The 19,036-nt window shown below is 44.1% G+C and overlaps 1 protein-coding gene across 1 annotated transcript in view; it reads left to right on the top strand.

The window, feature by feature from the left end:
- Window positions 1–19,036, top strand: part of KIZ (kizuna centrosomal protein) — a 124,383-nt gene that overhangs the window by 67,554 nt on the left and 37,793 nt on the right. Inside the window, exon 7 of the mRNA XM_062202250.1 lies at window positions 14,690–14,777. Within this exon, the coding sequence (XP_062058234.1) occupies window positions 14,690–14,777 (88 nt within the window). The remainder of the gene's footprint in view (window positions 1–14,689; window positions 14,778–19,036) is intronic.

Here is a 19,036-nt window from a genome sequence, read left to right as displayed (position 1 = left end):
GAGAGCAGAGCCGGCCCCTTCTCTCCTGTCTTGCCTACTGGTGATCACAGGGGAGAAGAGGAGCACTGGGCTTGAGAGCAGAAGCCAGGGCTCCAGGGAGCAGGCCCAGGAAGGAAGATGGTGTCAGACTTGCGAGGAGGTAGAAGTTGAGTTTTTCCAGCCCCGTGTGATTGGAAACAAAGGCCAGTGGCCTTGCCCTTTCCCTCCTTCGTGGGTGTGAGTGTTCCAAAATCACGTGCACATCCCTTGCAGACCATGTCTCTAAATGGCATCTTTTTGTTGTTACTCATTTTGAAATATAATTTCCTTCCCTGAAATTTTGTTCTAGATATACCCAGCTACAAATGCTTTATGATTCTTTTAATCTCATTAAAAATACAAGAAAAATATTGTATGCAACTCGTGTGAGAATATCTATGGAAATTATGTCAGTAAGCTGGGCACTGTTTCTGATCAGGGATTACCACACAGCTCTGAAACTGCTGCTTCCTATAGAAAATAAAGCCTGCAGGTCAGGACTTGAGCTGCCACTGGAACGCACCCATTGAAATCCCAGAAAGGTGTCACTTACAGGACTGTGTGGCAGTTGTCTGCTGGGGTTAAGGAAAAGTTTATCTTCTGTAGCCCTTACGCAGAGTTATTTTTGCTCAGACAAAATTTCAAAAATGCTGAAAGAAAAAGCAAGGCACCATTTCCTCTTCCTCAGTTTAGAAAAAAAGTGTTCCTAAATTTGAATATTCACAATGGCCAGGAGTAGAGTTGTTTCCTCTTAAATTATCCACTGAATCCTGTGACTGAAAGATGAGAATGAAGCCAGAAAACAGTTATTTTTAATTTGGCCCAGAAAGTGTTTGTTCTAATACAAGGATACTTCAAAAAAAGGTCATGAAAGTATGGAATTAAGAAGACAAGCTTGTTGTGTGTGGGGAACCGCAGGCTGGCCACCTGTGGGAACCTCCTCATTTTTGTATCTACATAGCTTACAGCAATCGGTCGACCACAAGTGCTACGAAAACAACCAGGTGAAACAGATAAAACAGGATGGACTCTGCATAAACAACTAGGAAGAACCAGGTGAAACAGATGAACTTTCGATCTGAGGCTATACGTGCCCTTTCATCGGATTGGACGACATTAGCATAAGAGAACTGCTATTGGCTGTGGAGCACATGCTCCATGGACTTGGGATATAAAGGGACATTGGGATCTGGGTGGGGCGCGGCCGACGCCAGTGGCGGCCACTGCCGCGGCCCCTCCTCTTCTTTTCTCCTCTCCCCACTTACCTTCTGCCCCCACAAGTAAAAGTTCCTTGAGAACCGAGAAAGAGTGAAAGTTCCTTGAGAACCGATGAACAGTGACCATGTCGTGACTGCGTTGGACCCTTGCTGGCGAGGGTCCGACAGTTGTGCTGAACAAGTTTGGAAAGCACACACAGTTTTTTTCATCATATGCATTCCCAGCAACTTTCTGAAGACCCATGTGCTTGGATTTCAAAGTTTTTTCCACCAAAATATGCCTTTTAATTCTGTTTTCCCTGAACCTTTTGAAGTACCCATGTATGCATTAACTATTACTGGGTAAGATAAAATCTATCTCTTTAAAGTGCCATTTGTGTTTCGAGGGATTGCTTGTCATTTGGCAGGTTTGTCTACTTGCTAGATAGACTTAACAGAGAACAAGGGGACATCAGGATCAGCATGCTGGCGCCAGGCCAGCCCACACAATCCAGGAAAAGCCAAACACAAATCCCCCAGGCCAATGCCCTTCCAGTTGGTAGGAATGCCCATAGAAGACCCCCCCCCCAAAAAAAAAAAAAAAAGTTGGGATCATTAATATTTAGCTCCATGTAATGTTTGCATTCTTTAGGTGAGTTATTTTCAGCAAATAACTGGTGAGTATTTTATAAGCTAAAGTGTGGTATCAGAGGAACCCTTAGAAATCCTCAACACAGATCAGCTCATCTCTTCAGATAGCTTGGGCTTTGCCTGGAGTAAATCGTCTCTGTGCAGACAGTATTGTGGCCATCTTCCTGATCACTCAGTACAAGGCCGTAGGAAGTCTAGACTTACACAGCCACCGCCAAGAAAAAAAAAAATGTTGAAAATAGATGTGTCGTATTCATTTCTTTTATCTGGATTTAAATCTTGGCCTGTGAGTGAGCTAGTCAGGGAAACTTTTCCAGGGGCCTGAGATGAGCTAGTCTAGCTTTGCCTGACATTGAATTGATCAGACTGAACAAGAACAAAGACTCTCTGGCATTTATCCTCACTGGCCAAGCAGGTGTGCTGAGCACTGGCATGCCACGTGGGTAAGGAAGGGGCACAGGCGAATGCAGATGCAGACCCTGTGGGATGAATTTAAAACAATAAAACCACTAAAAACCTGTTGGCTTGCTCCTATCATGGTTCTGAAGCATGGCAGAGATAAAATGCTCATCCCAGTGGGGGGAGTCAGCTCCCACTACAATATCCCATCACCATCCCACCAGCGAGGTCTGTTGTACTAACATATCCGAGAATGTGCGCGATGTTAAGCCATGGTCCTTGCTCCAGCTTCACAGCCTGGTTTGGGAAGTGAGACTAAAGGAGATCATAAGCCAGTGGTGTGCCATGGGCTTCTGTGTCCAGTAAAGTGTTTAAGGTTCCTTTGTATTAGTTGTCACATTTAAAAAATTGAGAAATAACACATAAAAATGAAACATTCCAATTGTGAATTTCCAGCTTCTCTTAAAAATGAGGAAGATGGAGCCTTCCTGGGACACACATTCCACAGTGGGAGCTGAGGGCGACTGGCCCTTGCGTGGAGGCATTCACCCCAGCCCGCAGCAGCCAGGCTCTCGTTCCCATCGCACTTGAACCACTTGTCCTCTACCACCTGGAGCCCAAGATGGGTCTTCTGACAGGTGTCACTGCTTTCTGACAGCGTGTCTGCGTGCTTTCGAGAAACTAGTGATGTGAAATAAGCCAGACACACAAAGACAGATATAGTGTGTTCTCTCATGTGTGGAGTTTAAGAAAACAGTTGATCTGCACATAGAATAGTGACTACTACTAGAGGTTGGGAAAACACAGATAGAAGCAACAAGTTGTAGTGTTCCACAACACAGCGGGACAACTGTAGTTGACTATACTGTATTATATACTGTATAAAGAACTGGAAGAGAGGAGCTGGTACGCTCCAAACTCAAGGAAAAGATAAGAAAATGGAAAGGCTGGCTGCCTGGTTGTGTATGTGTTGAAACATTGCCCTGTACCGTGTAAACATGCATAAGTATTGCATGTCAATCAGAACAATTTTTCAATAAAATATTTTTTGAAGAGAGAAATCAGTTATGGCTCAGAACCCCACAGGTTTATCACTGGCTTCCCTCCCTAATGTCATGTTGAACTTGTTTCCCCACTATTCCATCATCACCAACAGCAACTCCTACCCAGCTAAGCTTATCTCCTTGCTCTTCCCCACCATCCGCCTGCCCTGCCATTTCCTGTCACCTTTGCCTGTGCCGCTGCCTAGCTTCAAAAGTCATCCCCCCTCAATGTAAAACTTGCCTGGCCGAAGTTCTTCCTTCTCGGTGAGACGCCTGGGGCCCGAGGGACCACTCTGACTCTAATGCTTCATAATTGAGTACTTCCAACGGCCTGGCCTCTACTTCGCGTGCTTGATGAATTGAGTTCTCCTTTATTGCTCTGAGATTGCTCGTCTGTGGTGGGATCGCCTCCCTCTTCACAAGCACAAGTGATATTCTAGGAATTGGGTGATGGAAAGATAAAGCCTCCCAGGAAGTATCAGGATCCTGATTTTGCGTAGGCAACGAGAGGTATTCATAGATATTGTATGTCGGATAGGCCTGGAGCCTGGAAGTTTGGGACAGCAGAGTTCTGGTGTGAAGGACCCGATAGGGGGTCTGACCCCCCCAGAGTTAGGAATCCAGGCCTACATTAGACAAACACTTGGGACTTAGCAAGGAGCTGGAGCGCTGATAGGCAGACAAGAGTAAGAACAGGGCTCAAGTCCAGCGCTGCTTCCCAGTGGGGCTGGGCCGAGTCTGCAGCTGTCACTCATTCTCCTCCATCCTTGTATCAGGCACATGGCTGTCAGATAGATCAGGTAACTTACCCAGCTATAGTAGTGATTACAAATTAGGGATACTTTGCAGATTAACGCATTATCTAAGTTGTTTAGTGAATAATCTTTTTCTTTCTGGGGTTATTGTTGAGTATTCTCAACTACAAATGTGCTCTCTTCCTTTAAAGGAAGAACACTGTTTTATCTTTGATATCTTCTCCCTTAGCTGTTTAGAATCATGCTTCTCTCTAAATAGACTTTTTTTTTTCTTTTAAAGGCAGTAACTAGCCAATTTGCTTGGTGGCTACTGTGATATGGTGACAGGGCTCACCTAATTGGGACCAGATTGTTAGATTCTACCATTTACTTGGTAGATTGGAGAGAGATAATGAAGGATCAGTCCTTCTTTCTGTGCCTTCCATTCTTACTAAGAATAAAGAAAATTTAACTGCAGTGGGTTCTGAATGGAAAAATAATAGTCACTTTTCTGCATTTAGAAATTGAAGGCATAGGGCTGGCGCTGTGGCACAACTGGTTAACACCCTGGCCTGAAGCGCCAGAATCCCATATGGGAGCCGGTTCGAGACCTGGCTGCTCCATTTCCAGTCCGACTCTCTACTATGGCCTGGGAAAGCAGAAGATGGCCCAAGTCCTTGGGCCCCTGCGCCCGCGTGGGAGACCTGGAAGAAGCTCCTGGCTCCTGGCTTCGGATCGGCTCAGCTCTGGCCGTGGCGGCCATTTGGGGAGTAGGCCATCGGATGGAAGACCTCTCTCTCTCTGCCTTTCCTCTCTCTGTGTAATTCTGACTTTCAAATAAACAAATAAATCTTTAAAAAAAAAAAAAAAGAAATTGAAGGCATAACCTATACTTCAGCCAGAAAATTTCGATTTCTTAGCAATGACAATTTAAGTAAATTTCATATGAGTTGTAGCGGTTTAACTTTGTTATGACTGACAGTATAAAATTAGACTTTTCTGCTGTTCACATTATCTAGCATTCCTATCTCTCAGGTCAGATGTGGACTGAGATTGCCCAGCTGTGGATTGGAACATCGTTAGAGTCATTGAAGGGTTAAAAGTTTCTTCCTCCGATGGATTTTAAACTTCCACGCAAACAAGTTTTCCAAATTGCTCCATTTTACATCTTTGTCAAGAGACAGTGTAGTTGGTGCATTTTTATGTCGAGGTTATATTACAGATATATTTCACTAACGCACAAAGAGTCACCATAGATTCTGGAAGCTGGCGGTCTGTGCTTAAATAAACATCTCCTGCAGCACCTGTTTTATTTTATGGTCCCTATAATCACAGTGACATTCTGCAAGGAAGAGACCTTGAAGCTTGCAGGGCAGCTGTCCTTCACCGGTGCCCGAGACCCTTCCCTGGGGGCGGCAACAGTGAAAAGCAGGTCTGGTGTTACTGGCGTGAACTTGCCTTTGTGGTGGGGTGGCCATTCTTGTTCCCAAATGCTTCCAAATCACAAAGTTTCCAAACACTGGTGCACACAGCCAGCGCAGAGATCAACAGTCGAATTGAGGGTTTCACTTTGTTATGGAGTTTTCCCATCTTTGTGTTTTTTGTTTGTTTGTTTTGTTTTTTTTGACAGGCAGAGTGGATAGTGAGAGAGACAGAGAGAGAAAGGTCTTCCTTTTTGCCGTTGGTTCACCCTCCAATGGCCGCTGCGGCCAGCGCATCGTGCTGATCCGAAGCCAGGAGCCAGGCACTTCTCCTGGTCTCCCATGCGGGTGCAGGGCCCAAGGACCTGGGCCATCCTCCACTGCCTTCCCGGGCCATAGCAGAGAGCTGGCCTGGAAGAGGGGCAACCGGGATAGAATCCGGCGCCCCGACCGGGACTAGAACCCGGTGTGCTGGCACCACAAGGCAGAGGATTAGCCTGTTAAGCCACGGCACCAGCGTTTGTTTGTTTCTAATTATCAAGTGGATTTATCCAGTTAATGCCTGTGCTATAGATTGAATAGGTTTTGGCCTCTGAACTCCTACAGATGTTGTATGTACAAACCCCAGCATCATAGTGAGTGGTGCTAAGAGGGTAGCAACTTAATCCAGTGATGGTGTTGAGCAGGTCACTGGGGAATGAGTTCTTAGAGGTGATTCTGAACTGAGTTCAGCTCCCCTCTCTGCTTCCTGGCTCACCACACGATTGTTCTTCCGCATACACCCCACTCTTGCCATCCTGCAGCCTTACCAAGCTCCAGGCCAGAGTGGCTGCCCGAGCTTGGACTCGAACCTCCAAAACCATGAGCTACATAAACACTGTCTCTTTATAAAGTTAGTTGCCTGCTGGTAGCAAAGTTCAGGAGCTTTAAGTTTGTATATGAGCTAAAGGGTCCTCGAAAAAGGGTTTATTTTGAGAGGCAGGGAGGTGTAGCCTGTGGCTGGTATATTAACATGTCGTTGATATCACCTCGGTACGATCCAGCAGAGCCACCAGCTAGAGGGGTGTCTTTGGCTGGTCCAGACCCCAGTGGGTTCCTAAGTTTCCAGGGTCACCCTAGTGACATAGGGCCTCAAACTAAAGTTGCTTTTCCAAGTGTGGTCTCTGGACCAGCACCATCAGCAAGATCTGGAACTAGTTAGAAAGGCACATTGTCAAGCCCCATCCCAGACCCACTAGCACAGGAGCTAAGAGGGGTGTCCAGCATCTGGGTTCTTTTTTTTTTTTTTTTTTTTTTTTAAGATTTATTTATTTATTTGAAAGTTGGGAGTAACATAGAGAGAGGAGAGAGAGAGAGAGAATCTTCCATCTGCTGGTTCACTCCCCAATTGGCCACAACAGCCAGAGCTGCGTCATTCTGAAGCCAGGAACCAAGAGCTTCCTCCAGGTCTCCCACCCAGGTGCAGGGGCCCAAGGACTTGGGCCATCTTCTACTGCTTTCCCAGGCCTTAGCAGAGAGCTAGATCGGAAGTGCAGCAGCTGGAACTGGAACCGGCACCCATATGGAATGCCGGCACTGCAGGGAACAGCTTTACCCGCTATGCCACAGCGCGGGCCCCATCTGGGTTCTAATGAGCCCTTAAGAGGACTGTGCTCCTTCCAGTTACAGAGCCCCACCCCCCGTATGCCTTAAATGGCCATGAAATTGTTGCATGAGAGAGAGGACTGTCGTTTCTAGGAGAGCTGGCACACATGCACCGTGATTCTCTCATCTCCTTAGGTCAGCAGGAGCCCGTTCACACCTTCTCACCTCCAGTTAGGTAGCCTCAGTTTCTCTTCATGGCCTTAGAAGCTGTGTGGCATCGGGACTGTGTATCGGTTCTTAAAGTCACATGTGTGTAACATGTACAATAATTTGTCCAGCACCGGCTCCTGGGAGGTGCCTAATTCATGTTGCTGAAGTGTCATCAGTGTCCTAACAATGATTTTATTTTGGGTCTGCCTTTATTTCTGGTTATGAAAAGCGTGTGCACACTGTTTACTAGCAGAGGACAAGTGATTGCACAGGAGTTGGTCAGTGGGTGTGTGTCTGTGAGAATCCACCTAGAGGGAGTTTCTCTGGCTGAGCGAGCGAGTGGCTTTGGATCTGCTTAGCTTGCATTTGATGCCATCTTCTCCACCTTTTTTTGTGCCACTTAGTCTGTTTTATGTTAATGCTATAAATAGGGAATGGAATCAACTGAAATGTAGTAAGTGTTGGAGTCCATCAAGGAGTAGTGGGTAAAATTCAAGATAATAGTCTCAAGGGAGCCTTGTCACAAGAAAACTTCTCCTAATCTGGTGGCTCCCTTTCCATTACCTTCTGATCTGCACTTAATGGTCACCGAACTGTGGAAGATGCTGGAAATGATTTTTCAAGTCAGTAGCTTTTCAGACTAAGGCAGTAAAGAGTAACACAAGAACACCCTCTTTTATTTTTTCAGTCATGCAAAATAAAAAATTTCAGTCTTAAAAGACAACTTGACAAGGTGGTAGAAGAATCTGGCCTGAGGAGGAGTCTCTGAGCTCCTTCGGTAGTTTGGTGCTTATGTGTTGCAAGACTCTTCAGCTGATGTCCTAGGTCTTTCTCACTGTGTTTTATGTCTGTTTAAATACTATTTGGTATAAACCACTGTTGTGTGTGGCGTGGAAAGCATATATGCAATTATAATTTTCTGTGCAAACTGACTTGTTACACTGAATGATGGATTGTACGACTCTCTTAAGCTGGGCTGCCAAACTTGGATTGTGGGTGATAAGATATGAGGTCTGCATTTACTAGACTAGCAATTATTTCTCAGCATTCATGGGAGAGCTTTCGTTTCCATTATGGAAGGTTGTGTTTTACATGACTGTGGGCCTACAGTTGTGTATAAATCAGCCTTCCAAAAGAAATGATCCTTCTTTATGACCAACACAAATTTTCAAATTACTATCTGGAATCTTCAAGACTGTTTCTTTACCACAGTCATTTTTCAAAGCCGGATAAAGAAGTCAGGAACGGTGTCCACAGTCAGTGTTTTGTTCTGTTGAATGGAAATTATGTATGTCGTGACCGAAGATGCTGGTTAATGCACACTGATTATCACTGGCTTGGAAAAGTGCCACATGTTTATTATGACCCTTGAGAGACAGCAGTCTGGTCTTTAACCAGGCTCCCTCCTGCGCTCTCTGCTCCAGAGGCACCCAGCACTCAGGAGTTCCTGCTGGGACTGCCTGAAGTGCAATGTTCTCAACTGCTTTGTCTTCTTTCCCTGGCCCACACCATGAGCTGACAGTTTGTAAAACCATCCAAGAAACACTGATTTGGAGTGAATGATCTACTTTTATTCTTTAATTGTTAGTGACTCTGACGTCGGGGAATTCTAAGCCAGGCAGGGCCGACTCTTAATAGATATGAAATCCTTACGGCCTCTTGAGTTAAGAGCTGTGTTTGCTGCGGCAGCAGCCCTGCTGGTGCCCTGACCAGCGCATGGCACACGTCTGCCTACTCAGTCTGCCTTTGCCCCATAGCATACACGAGAGGATAATATGAAGAGTTCTGAATTCCTCAAATTTCTGAAATCTTCACAAGGAGAAGCCTCGTAAGAAGGAAACAGGACAAAGTTACTCCCGTCATCACTGTTGACTTACGTTACTTCAAGGGTTAAGCATTCAAAGACCTTCATGTGAAAGGCTTACCATTATCAGCTGCAGGACCAAGTTACCGTTTTAGATAGTTAACAAGTTATTAAAATATGATTCCTGTCGTTTGGGGTAATTGCTAAAGTATTTCCTCGGTATTGCCTCTGGAGAACATGCTTAGCATCAAGACAATTACTACCTAAGTAGCTTTATCAAAAATGAAAACAACAATACTTTTTCTCGCATGCACCTCATTGCATCCTGATGGTGGCAGCTTTCTGATAGGATTATGCTCTTAGGCTTAAAAATTGAGCCACCGTATATTGTTTAGATTACAATATGCAAAGAGCTCTTTATTTTATATCTACCTATATTAATTCAGAATAAAAATCAAGGTATTTATTACTTTGCATTTAAATCTTTGGACAAATTATTAATCTGTGGTAAGTCACTTGTAGTTAGAAAATGCTGATACAATTGTTTTCTGATTAGAAGTCATTTTCAGTAGGTGAAATTATAGACTAAGTATATTTTGTTATGTTTTTAATTCAAGAGTGTATAAATAGGTGACATCAAATTTTATCATTTTTAGATGGCATTGATGTTGAGCAGTTTCCAAGTAAACAAAAGAGAGAAAAACCTCTTTAAATCCTGGGTACCACTTAGCCAATTTTCTGATTCAGGATGTTTATATAGAACCATAGTCGAGACACCATTCAAGGACTGTCGTGCCTCTTGCACTTCTTTCCTGATCTGTCCTGAAATAAAGCTTGGTTCTGTGCTTTTAGAAGTTGGCTTAGCTGTTCAGAAGTCACAGACTAGATGCCATACCTCCTTCAACTCTTCATTTGCTATTTGATCCCGAGCAACTCAGTTAGTTGGTTTTATCCCTTTGTGGGAAAGAAGTATAATAATTGTAGGAAACCTTAGCTAATTCTTCATGTCAGCACCCAAAGTGTAGTAGCAGTTGGCTGGAGTGACAGTCTCAGGGCAGGCATTTCGTGTAGTGCTTAAGTTGCTGCTTGGGACTCCTACTTCCCACATCAGAGTGCCTGGTTCAAGTCCCAGCTCCTCCACTTGTAATCCAGCTTTCTGCTACCACACATCCTGGGAGGCAGCTGGTGATGGTTCAAGTACTTGGTTCCTTCAACGCACATGGGAGACCTGGATTGCGTTTCCGGCTCCTGGCTGTTGTGAGTATTTCAGGATGAACCAGCAGATGGAAGGCATCCATCTTTATTTCTTCCTCCCTTCCTTCCCCCACTCCCTCCCTCCCTCCCTCCTCCCTTCCCCCCTTCCTTTCCTCCTTCCTTCCCCCCCCTCTCCTTCCCTCCTCCCTCCCTCCCTCCCTCCTTCCTTCCCCCCTCCCTCTTTCCTTCCCTCCTCCCTCCCTCCCTCCCTCCTTCCTTTCTTCCTTCCTTCTCCCTCCCTCCCTCCCTCCTTCCCACTTCTCTCCCTCCCTCCTTCCTTCCTTCCTTTTTATTTATTTGAGAGGTAGAATTACAGACAGAGAGAGGGAAAAAGGTGTTCTATCTTCTGGTTCACTTCCCAAATGACCACAATGGCTAGAGCCGGACTAATCCAAAGCCAGGAACCAGGAGCTTCTCCTAGGTCTCCCACATGGGTGCAGGGGCCCAAGCACTTGGGCCACCTTCCACTGCTTTCCCGGGCCATTAGCAGGCAGCTGGATCAGAAGAGGAGCAGGGGACACAAACTGGTGCCCATATGGGATGGTGACACAGCAAGCAGAGGCTTAGCCTACTATACCACGGTGTCAGCCCCTCTCATTCTGTTTCAAATAAAATGAAAATAAATAACTAGAGTTTCACCTTATCTTTGGCTCTACAGAAAATCATGGTATTAGTCACCAGAGAGACTGTTTGCTCATAATTTCATTCATCCAACCAATTTAATTGATTTAATTCAGCCTAATTAAATATGCTTTTGAGCTAGACACAACTAATTTACTTATTATAAGAAATGTACTTGCTGAACAGACTAGAATTTTTGTTGACCAGTCAATTCATTTTCCAGTACAGATGAAAAGATTGTTTTGTTATGTCAAGTCAGAACAAAGAAATTGGATATTTTTATGACATCATTAAGGTACTATAGGAACCAAGAAAGGCCAGCTGGATGCCCAAGACTCATTCTTGGCAGCTTTTAAAGAAGTTAAAGGATTCCAGTGATTCTCCCCACTTTATCCAAGTCTTGGAGAAAAGTAGGGTTAGGTCAAGCAAGGATCATAACAAGTAGTTGTGAATTGTACCTAGAATTAATTTTTTTCCATTTTATTATGAAAATTTTCAAGCATATAGTACAATAGAAGGAACCATACAGTTGGGTGTTCATGTACCCCCCACCCAGATTCTACCATGGACTTTTTTTTTAAAGATTTATTTATTCATTTTAAATTCAGAGATACACACAGAGAGAAAGAAAAGCAGAGAGAGAGAGAGAGAGAAAGAGAGAGAAAGATCTTCCATCCGCTGGTTCACTCCCCAGTTGGCCACAAAGGCCGGAGCTGAGCTGATCCGAAGCCAGGAGCACCCACGTGGGTGCAAGGGCCCAAGGACTTGGGCCATCTTTTGCTTTCCCAGGTCATAGCAGGGAGCTGGATCCCAAGTGGAGCAGCCAGGACTTGAACCATCGCCTGTATGGGATGCTGGCACTGCAGGCGGCAGCTTTACCCACTATGCCAGAGCACCGGCCCCTACCATGGATATTTTATTGCACTCCTATGTTTGTGTTTCCATCCTTCCATCTGCCCAGCAATTCCTTATTTTCATGCATTTCAAAGTAAGTTGCAGTAATCAGTACTTTTTACTTTGAAATTTTTTAAATATTTGGATCTGTACGTACCTATGAGTCATAGGTTACAGATCTGCCAACTGTCCACAAATTGCAGGTCTTGTTTTATCTGTTACCTAACTCACACTTTTTTCTTGAGTAGTTTAAGACAGATGATATATCATTTCACTTACGAATAAGTATATCTCTGACATTTAAGGATTTAATGTTACCATTAACAAAACCAACAAAATCCTTTCATTTGTCTACTAGTCCTTGTCAATTTGCCTTGTCTTTTTTTTTTCAAAAGTCTTTTTACAAATTTGTTTTGTTTGAATCAGAATCCAAATAAGATCCACATTTTACGGTCTATTGATATGTCTTTACAATCTCTGTTAATCTTATAACATTCTGTTTTTTGATATCATTGATTTGTTGAGAGTTGGATAATTTGTTCTGGAGAGAGTTCACTTGCTGAATTGCCTGGTCAAACCCTTGTGGTAATGTTTAGCTGTTTTTCTTCTACCCTTTATTACTTTAAACTGGTAGCTAGATCCAGATACGTGATTATATTCCAGACTAGTTACCCTAGCAAAAGGACATGGTTCATAGATGGTGCTGGTCTTCTTGTTATATCTCTTCAGGAAGGGTATGAAGTCCTGTTGTTAGTAATACTGAGGCTGATGCCTCATTATGTAATTTCACAAAGTTATCATTCCCTAGTTGTACTCATTAATTTGAATGTGAAAAACAATGACTTTCCTAATAATGACCATTTCTTCTACATTTATTTACTTATCATCTACTTGGTAACTCTGAAATGCATATTTCTTTTCTTTTCTTTTTTTTTTTTTTTTTAATTTTTTACAGGCAGAGTGGATAGAGAGAGAGACAAAGAGAAAGGTCTTCCTTTTGCCGTTGGTTCACCCTCCAATGGCCGCCGCGGCCGTTGCGCTACAGCCAGCGCATCGTGCTGATCCAAAGGCAGGAGCCAGGTGCTTCTCCTGGTCTCCCATGGGGTGCAGGGCCCAAGCACTTGGGCCATCTTCCACTGCACTCCCAGGCCACAGCAGAGAGCTGGCCTGGAAGAGGGGCAACCGGGACAGAATCCGGCACCCCGACTGGGAGTAGAACCCGGTGTGCCGGCGCCACAAGGTGGAGAATTAGCCTGTTGAGCCATGGCGCCGGCCTGAAATGCATATTTCTTTACCACAAAGGCAGGATAAATGCCTCACTCTGTCCCTTTACTTACCAATTTCCAGAATAATGAAATTATTTGGCAACCTCCAAAGATTTTTTTTATTTTGTATTTAATTGCAATTAAAAAAAAAACCACATAACATAAAATTGACCATCTTAATCATTTTTTAAAAGATTTATTTATTTATTGAAAGGCAGAATTACAGAGAGAGGGAGAAACAGAGAGAGAGAGAGATCTTCCATCTAATAGCTCACTCACCAAATGACCAAGACGGTTGGAACTGGGCCAGGCTGAAGTCAGAAATTCCATCCAGGTATCCTGCCTGGATGACAGGGGTCCAAGTGTTTGGGCATCTTCTGCTGCCTTCCTAGGCACATGAGCAGGGGGCTGAGTAGGAAGCAGACCCGCTGGAACTGGAACCAGTTCTGTGATATGCTATGCCAGCATTGCAGGTGGCGGCTTTACCCGCTGCACCACAACACCAGCTCCCATCTTAATCATTTTTAACTGTGGAGTTCAGGAAGCTAAGTCAAGTCATGTGTTGTGCAACAGGTTTCTAGAACTTTTTTTTTTTTTATCTTGCAAAGCTTAAACTGGAGAACCATTAAGCAACTCCCTATTTCTGTCTTCCTGGAGGTCCCAGCAACCCCAGTCTGCTTTCTCTAGTAGAATTTCTGCTTTCCGTCCTGTGAACTTGACTCCTCAGGTACCTCATATAGTCAGAATTAGCAGTATTTGGTTTTTTGCAATTGGCTATTTCTTTTTGCATGACATCCTCAAGGTTCATCCGTGTTGCAGAATGTGCTCCCTTTTTAAGGCTGAATCCACAGGTTTTTATTTTCTCAAATTTGTATTATTTACTTTTATGTGAACTCGTGGATATTCATCTATGTGCTGTTTTAGTCCATGGCAGACTTTATTCTTTTTGGTGCTTGAATTGTTCCATGTATGGCCAGTGGGAATCCCTTCAAGAGAGCTCCTGGGTCCTTTTGACATGACTCAGTAAGCTAAGAACTTTCTTATTTTCTGGGATAACAAGATCTACATTTCCTGCCCCAGGACTAGAAGAGAGCACTTCTTCAGAGGATTCCTGGTTCCTTTGAGTATTCAAATATGACAGCCTAGGCAACCATGTAAGGCTTTTAGTTCTTTCCTAATAGTATTAATTTTCATTTTAATTGTGAGTAGACCAAAAAAAAAATAATAATAATAAGATTGCCATGAGAATATGATCTTTTTCTCATAAATACATTTATACAGTGATTCAAAACCATAGCTACACTTTAGAATCACTGTGTGAGCCTTGAGAAAGAAACCCCAAATCCCAAACGGCCAGGCCATTTCACTAGACTTTGAGGAGCAGTCCTAGGCACTCAGACTTTGCAAAACTCCCCAGGTGCTTCCGTGTGCAAAGTTGCTAAATTACCTTAGTCCAGAATATGTTAAGTTCCAGATTTTTTGGATGAGCTGTCTTCTCCTAACTTGATGGTTAGGCCTTTAAAAATGTGGAAATGTGATACATAATCCCATACTACCGGTCTGTGATGTGTCTGCCTCCTGATTCTGTTTTACAGATCTAAACAAGCCTCAGACTCAGGCCTACTGCAGGCACAGTGTCGTGTGGCCGCCTTGAGAGAACGTGCTAATTCTCCCCAACAAGAGGTATGTAGCTAAACTGCCTGAAGTTTCATCCAGTCAAAAATGTGGAACAAACAAGGGGTAGGATTTTTTTTCAATAAGTTTCAAGATGTACAAGTTATTCATTTGAGGAAACAGGGGGAAATAGTTTTATTCTTAAGGATGATTAAAATATTTGAAAAAAATGATGATAAGAAGAGTAGTCAGTAAGGCTTTGCGGTTGGTTGGTTTCTAACTTCCTGGTCTCACACCTTTTACCTAACATTTTATATAGAATTCCTAACCTCTGGCACAGTATTACTTGAGGTTCCAGAGATAACTTGATTACGCATGTCTGTCAAAACACTTTCCAGGGGACGTGGGAGCATCCTGGAACATTCTGGTTTTCTGGCTCTACTCCATGCATTAAAAAAATATTATGCAAGGGCAGGCATTGTGGTGCAGTGAGTTAAGCTGCTCCTTGAGATGCCCATGTCCCATTTCAGAGTGCCTGGCCTTGAGTCCCATCTCCACTTTGTAATCCAGCTTCCTGTTAATGGGCGCTCTTGGGAGGCATCAGATGATGTTTCAAGCATTCCAGTTCTTGCCACCCACATGGAAGATACAAGTTGAGTTCCTGGTTCCTGGCTTTGACCTGGCCCAGCTAGGGCTGTTGGGGGCATTTGGGGAGTGAATCAGTGGATGGAGGATCCTCTCTCTTTCTCTCTCTCTTCCTTACGCTCTCGCTCTGCCTTTCAAATAAATATAAACTTAAAAAGATTGTTAGAATGTTTTAAAAAATATAAATTACTGTAATTTATATCAATACAGCAAATATATATTGATCCATTACTGTCTCAGGCAGTAGCCCAGATCCATTGGAGGGAAAAAGATAAATAAAATGTGGCTCCCTCCTTCTGCGGGATGACTCAGTGGAGTGCATGTTAGAAGAAAATGGCAGTGATGGGGCCAGTGCTGTGGCTCAGCAGGTTAAAGCCCCAGCCCACAGCACTGGCATCCCACTTGGGCGCCAGTTCATGTCCCGGCTGCTCCACTTCTGATGTAGCTCTCTGCTATGGCCTGGGAAAGCAGTAGAAGATGGCCCAAGTCTCTAGGCCCCTGTACCCTTGTGGGAGACCTGGAAGAAGCTCCTGGCTCCTCCTAGCTTTGGATCAGCTCAGTTCTGACTGTTGCGGTTAGCTGGGGAGTGAACCAGCAGATGGAAGACCTCTCTCTCTCTGTAACTCTTTCTAATAAATAAAGTAAATCTAAAAAAAAAGAAATGCCAGCAAATGTGGCTCCTCAGAAAAGGGAGCCAAGCCATCAGGAGAAGCATCAAGGGCAGCTGTTGGGATGGATGTGAGTGACCCTGAAAAGGTGTAGACAGGCTTTTGACAAGGTTAGAGTGGGAGAGAGGGGCAGAGGAATCAGAACAAACCAGGAAACCCAGCACATGTCCAGGCAGAGGAGCTGCCCTTGTGGCTGGGGAACTAAAGTCCACCAGGTAGTCTCAGGCTGAGTTGTGCACCGACTGGCCGTAGGCTGGGGAGGTGGTGGTGTGTGGTGCTGCAGGTTTGGGGGTGCCGCCAGAGCCTTTGGAGCAGGGCTCTGGGGTGGTTTCTGCAGTGCCTTACAGAATTCTGTCTGTCTGGAGTAGGACTGAAGTAGGGGAGCAGAGATTCCTGCCGAGATCCAGGCGAGAGAAGGGGCCCCCCAGGCCTTTCAGAGCACCTTGTCCCTGAACCTCACCCCCCTAGCTGAAAGAGGGTACAAGGACCTTTCTGTAAATTTTTATTTTTCGCAGTTCAAACATATAAACAAGGGTATTTCAGAAAGTTCATGGAAAAAGAGAAATAAACAGTAGCTCTATTTTGATCCTAAACTTTCTGAAGATCACGTAGTTTCTTTATACTGGGCGTGGCCATGAGCTTTGGAAAGCTGTGCTACGTGTAATGTTGGGATGAACTGCGCCTCCCGTGCCTGGGACTCGGTGTTGTGCGTTGCCCTCCTTGCACTGTACTTGTTTCAGATCTCCTCCTACTCATCCTCACACCCCTCCGCTCCTTCCCCCCTGTGTTCTGCTCTCTCTCCCTCTTCTCTCTCCTCTCCTTCTCTCCCAACCCTCTTCTCCGCCCCTTTTCCTTCAGGGGAAGAAGTGAATTATTGCAGGTGTAGACGCAGCCCTGCGTACCTCATAGACTTCTTGTCCCTTTTCAAAGGTAACTTGTGCATATCCTTCCTGTGTATTCTCATTTTACTGCACTATGGCTGATTCAATAAAGAGCCGATAGTTTGGTTTTGTTCAAGGGGTGGTACCATTTGTGTAAATGCTTAAAATAGTGTGCTTTATGAGAAATAGAACCTGTATTGTTAAGACCCGTTCCATCTCTGTTGATTAATATAGATCTTAAAAAGGAGATTGTTTTCAGGTTTTCTTGTCTACTTTATTTAACTGTATTTTCTACCAGCATTGTGTTCCATTCTTGTTCACTGCAATATATCACATCTCAGCCATGTCACAGATCAAGTGTTGGTTAAATGCTTTTTTGCTGTTGTATCATCTTTTTCTATTTCAACTTTTTAAAAGATGTATTTATTTTTATTTGAAAGTCAGAATTACACAGAGAGAGGGAGATAAAGAGAGAACAATAGAGAGAGAGAGGTCTTTCATCTGCTGGTTCACTCCCAAAATGACTACAACAGCCATGACTGGGCCAGCTTGAAGCCAGGAGCCAGGAACTCTATCCATGTCTCCAACATGGGTGCAGGGGCCCAAGCATTTGGGACCTTCTTCTGCTGCTTTCCCAGGCACATTAGCAGGGAGCCAGATCAGAAGAGTAGCAGCGAGGACTTGAACTTGTGCTCATATGGGATGCCTGTGTCACAGGCAGTGGTTTAACCCACTGTGCCACAACAATGGCCCCGTAACACCTTGTTTAAAAGGGCATGGTGCAGGGAGAAAGGTATTGTTTATATTAGAAAACATGAGTAAAGTTTCAGTCAATCAATCCACTCATAAATTTTCCAATGCCTCCATTGGTGATGGGGGTGGGCAGGAGGACTGCCCAAATAATAACTAACGAATAAAAAATAAGTTAGTGGGAAAAAAACGTAGCTTTAAAAATGGAAGGATAGGTGATTTTTCTAACATACATATTGTACGGAAGAAATGCACAGCCCCAAAGAGCAGTGTTACCAAAAATAACACAAGCAAGGCAAGCCTTGTGAGCTTTATTCACAACCACATGTTTCTGTGGATTCTAGAACTGTCTGGCTTCTGTATCATCCTTTTGTGATCAGCAAAATACAGATTGAGTTGTTTCTGAGTATTGAAATAATAGACATGTATAGCAAATACTATGGGTTAAATATCTCTTTTTAGGTAAAATCTTAAAAGTAACCAATTTCTCAAAACTTAAGAAAACTCTACCAGAACATACTTGATTAAGAGTCTGTTGCAGCTGTGAACTATTTACTTTGATCTCTGGGGCAAATGGCTAATTAAATAGTCACATGTAAATGATGTTTACCTGTGGGTCCCTGTGCTGTCAGCTGGAGTCAATCCCTTCTCTTGAGTAAATACATCATCAAAGCCACAGAAACTCAGATTGTTTCCCCTCGAGACCACAGGAGCTTCGCAGCGCCCACACAGCCTATTAGGCAATTACATAATTGAGCTACATGCTTTTAATTCAGAAAAATATGTAATTACTTTATGTGGAAATAAAATGAAATGGTGCTTCATTAAAATACAGAGTGCCTTAATAGTCCTTTCCTCCCAAAGGATGTCCGGTTCCTCCCAGGAGAACTTTGACACAGCAGAGCTACTTAGTGTCAAGGGCGCCTTGTGTCCTGTCCCCCATCGTCCACACACTGGTTTTACTCACCAGGAAGACTTTTCCTAGGTGACCCACTGCCTCTTTACTTTTATCTCTTGAGTACTTGTTTGAATATTTTTCCCTTTCTTTTCATTACTACGCAGATAAAATCCCTTCTCCTTTGTCTTAGATGCAATAAGTTAAGTGATGATGCCTGAAATATCTTTTTTTTTTTTTTTTGACAGGCAGAGTTAGACAGTGAGAGAGAGAGAGAGAGAGACAAAGGTCTTCCTTCCATTGGTTCACCCCCCAAATGGCTGCTATGGCCAGAGCTATGCTGATCCGAAGGCAGGAGCCAGGTGCTTCCTCCTGGTCTCCCATGCGGGTATAGGGCCCAAGCACTTGGGCCATCCTCCACTGCCTTCCCAGGCCACAGCAGAGAGCTGGACTGGAAGAGGAGCAACCGGGACAGAATCCGGCGCCCCA

Source organism: Lepus europaeus, chromosome 10, assembly GCF_033115175.1.
Source record: "Lepus europaeus isolate LE1 chromosome 10, mLepTim1.pri, whole genome shotgun sequence".
Classification (NCBI taxonomy): Eukaryota; Metazoa; Chordata; class Mammalia; order Lagomorpha; family Leporidae; genus Lepus; species Lepus europaeus.
Note: the sequence above shows the minus strand (reverse complement) of the source record. Positions and strands in the feature narration are given on the sequence as shown.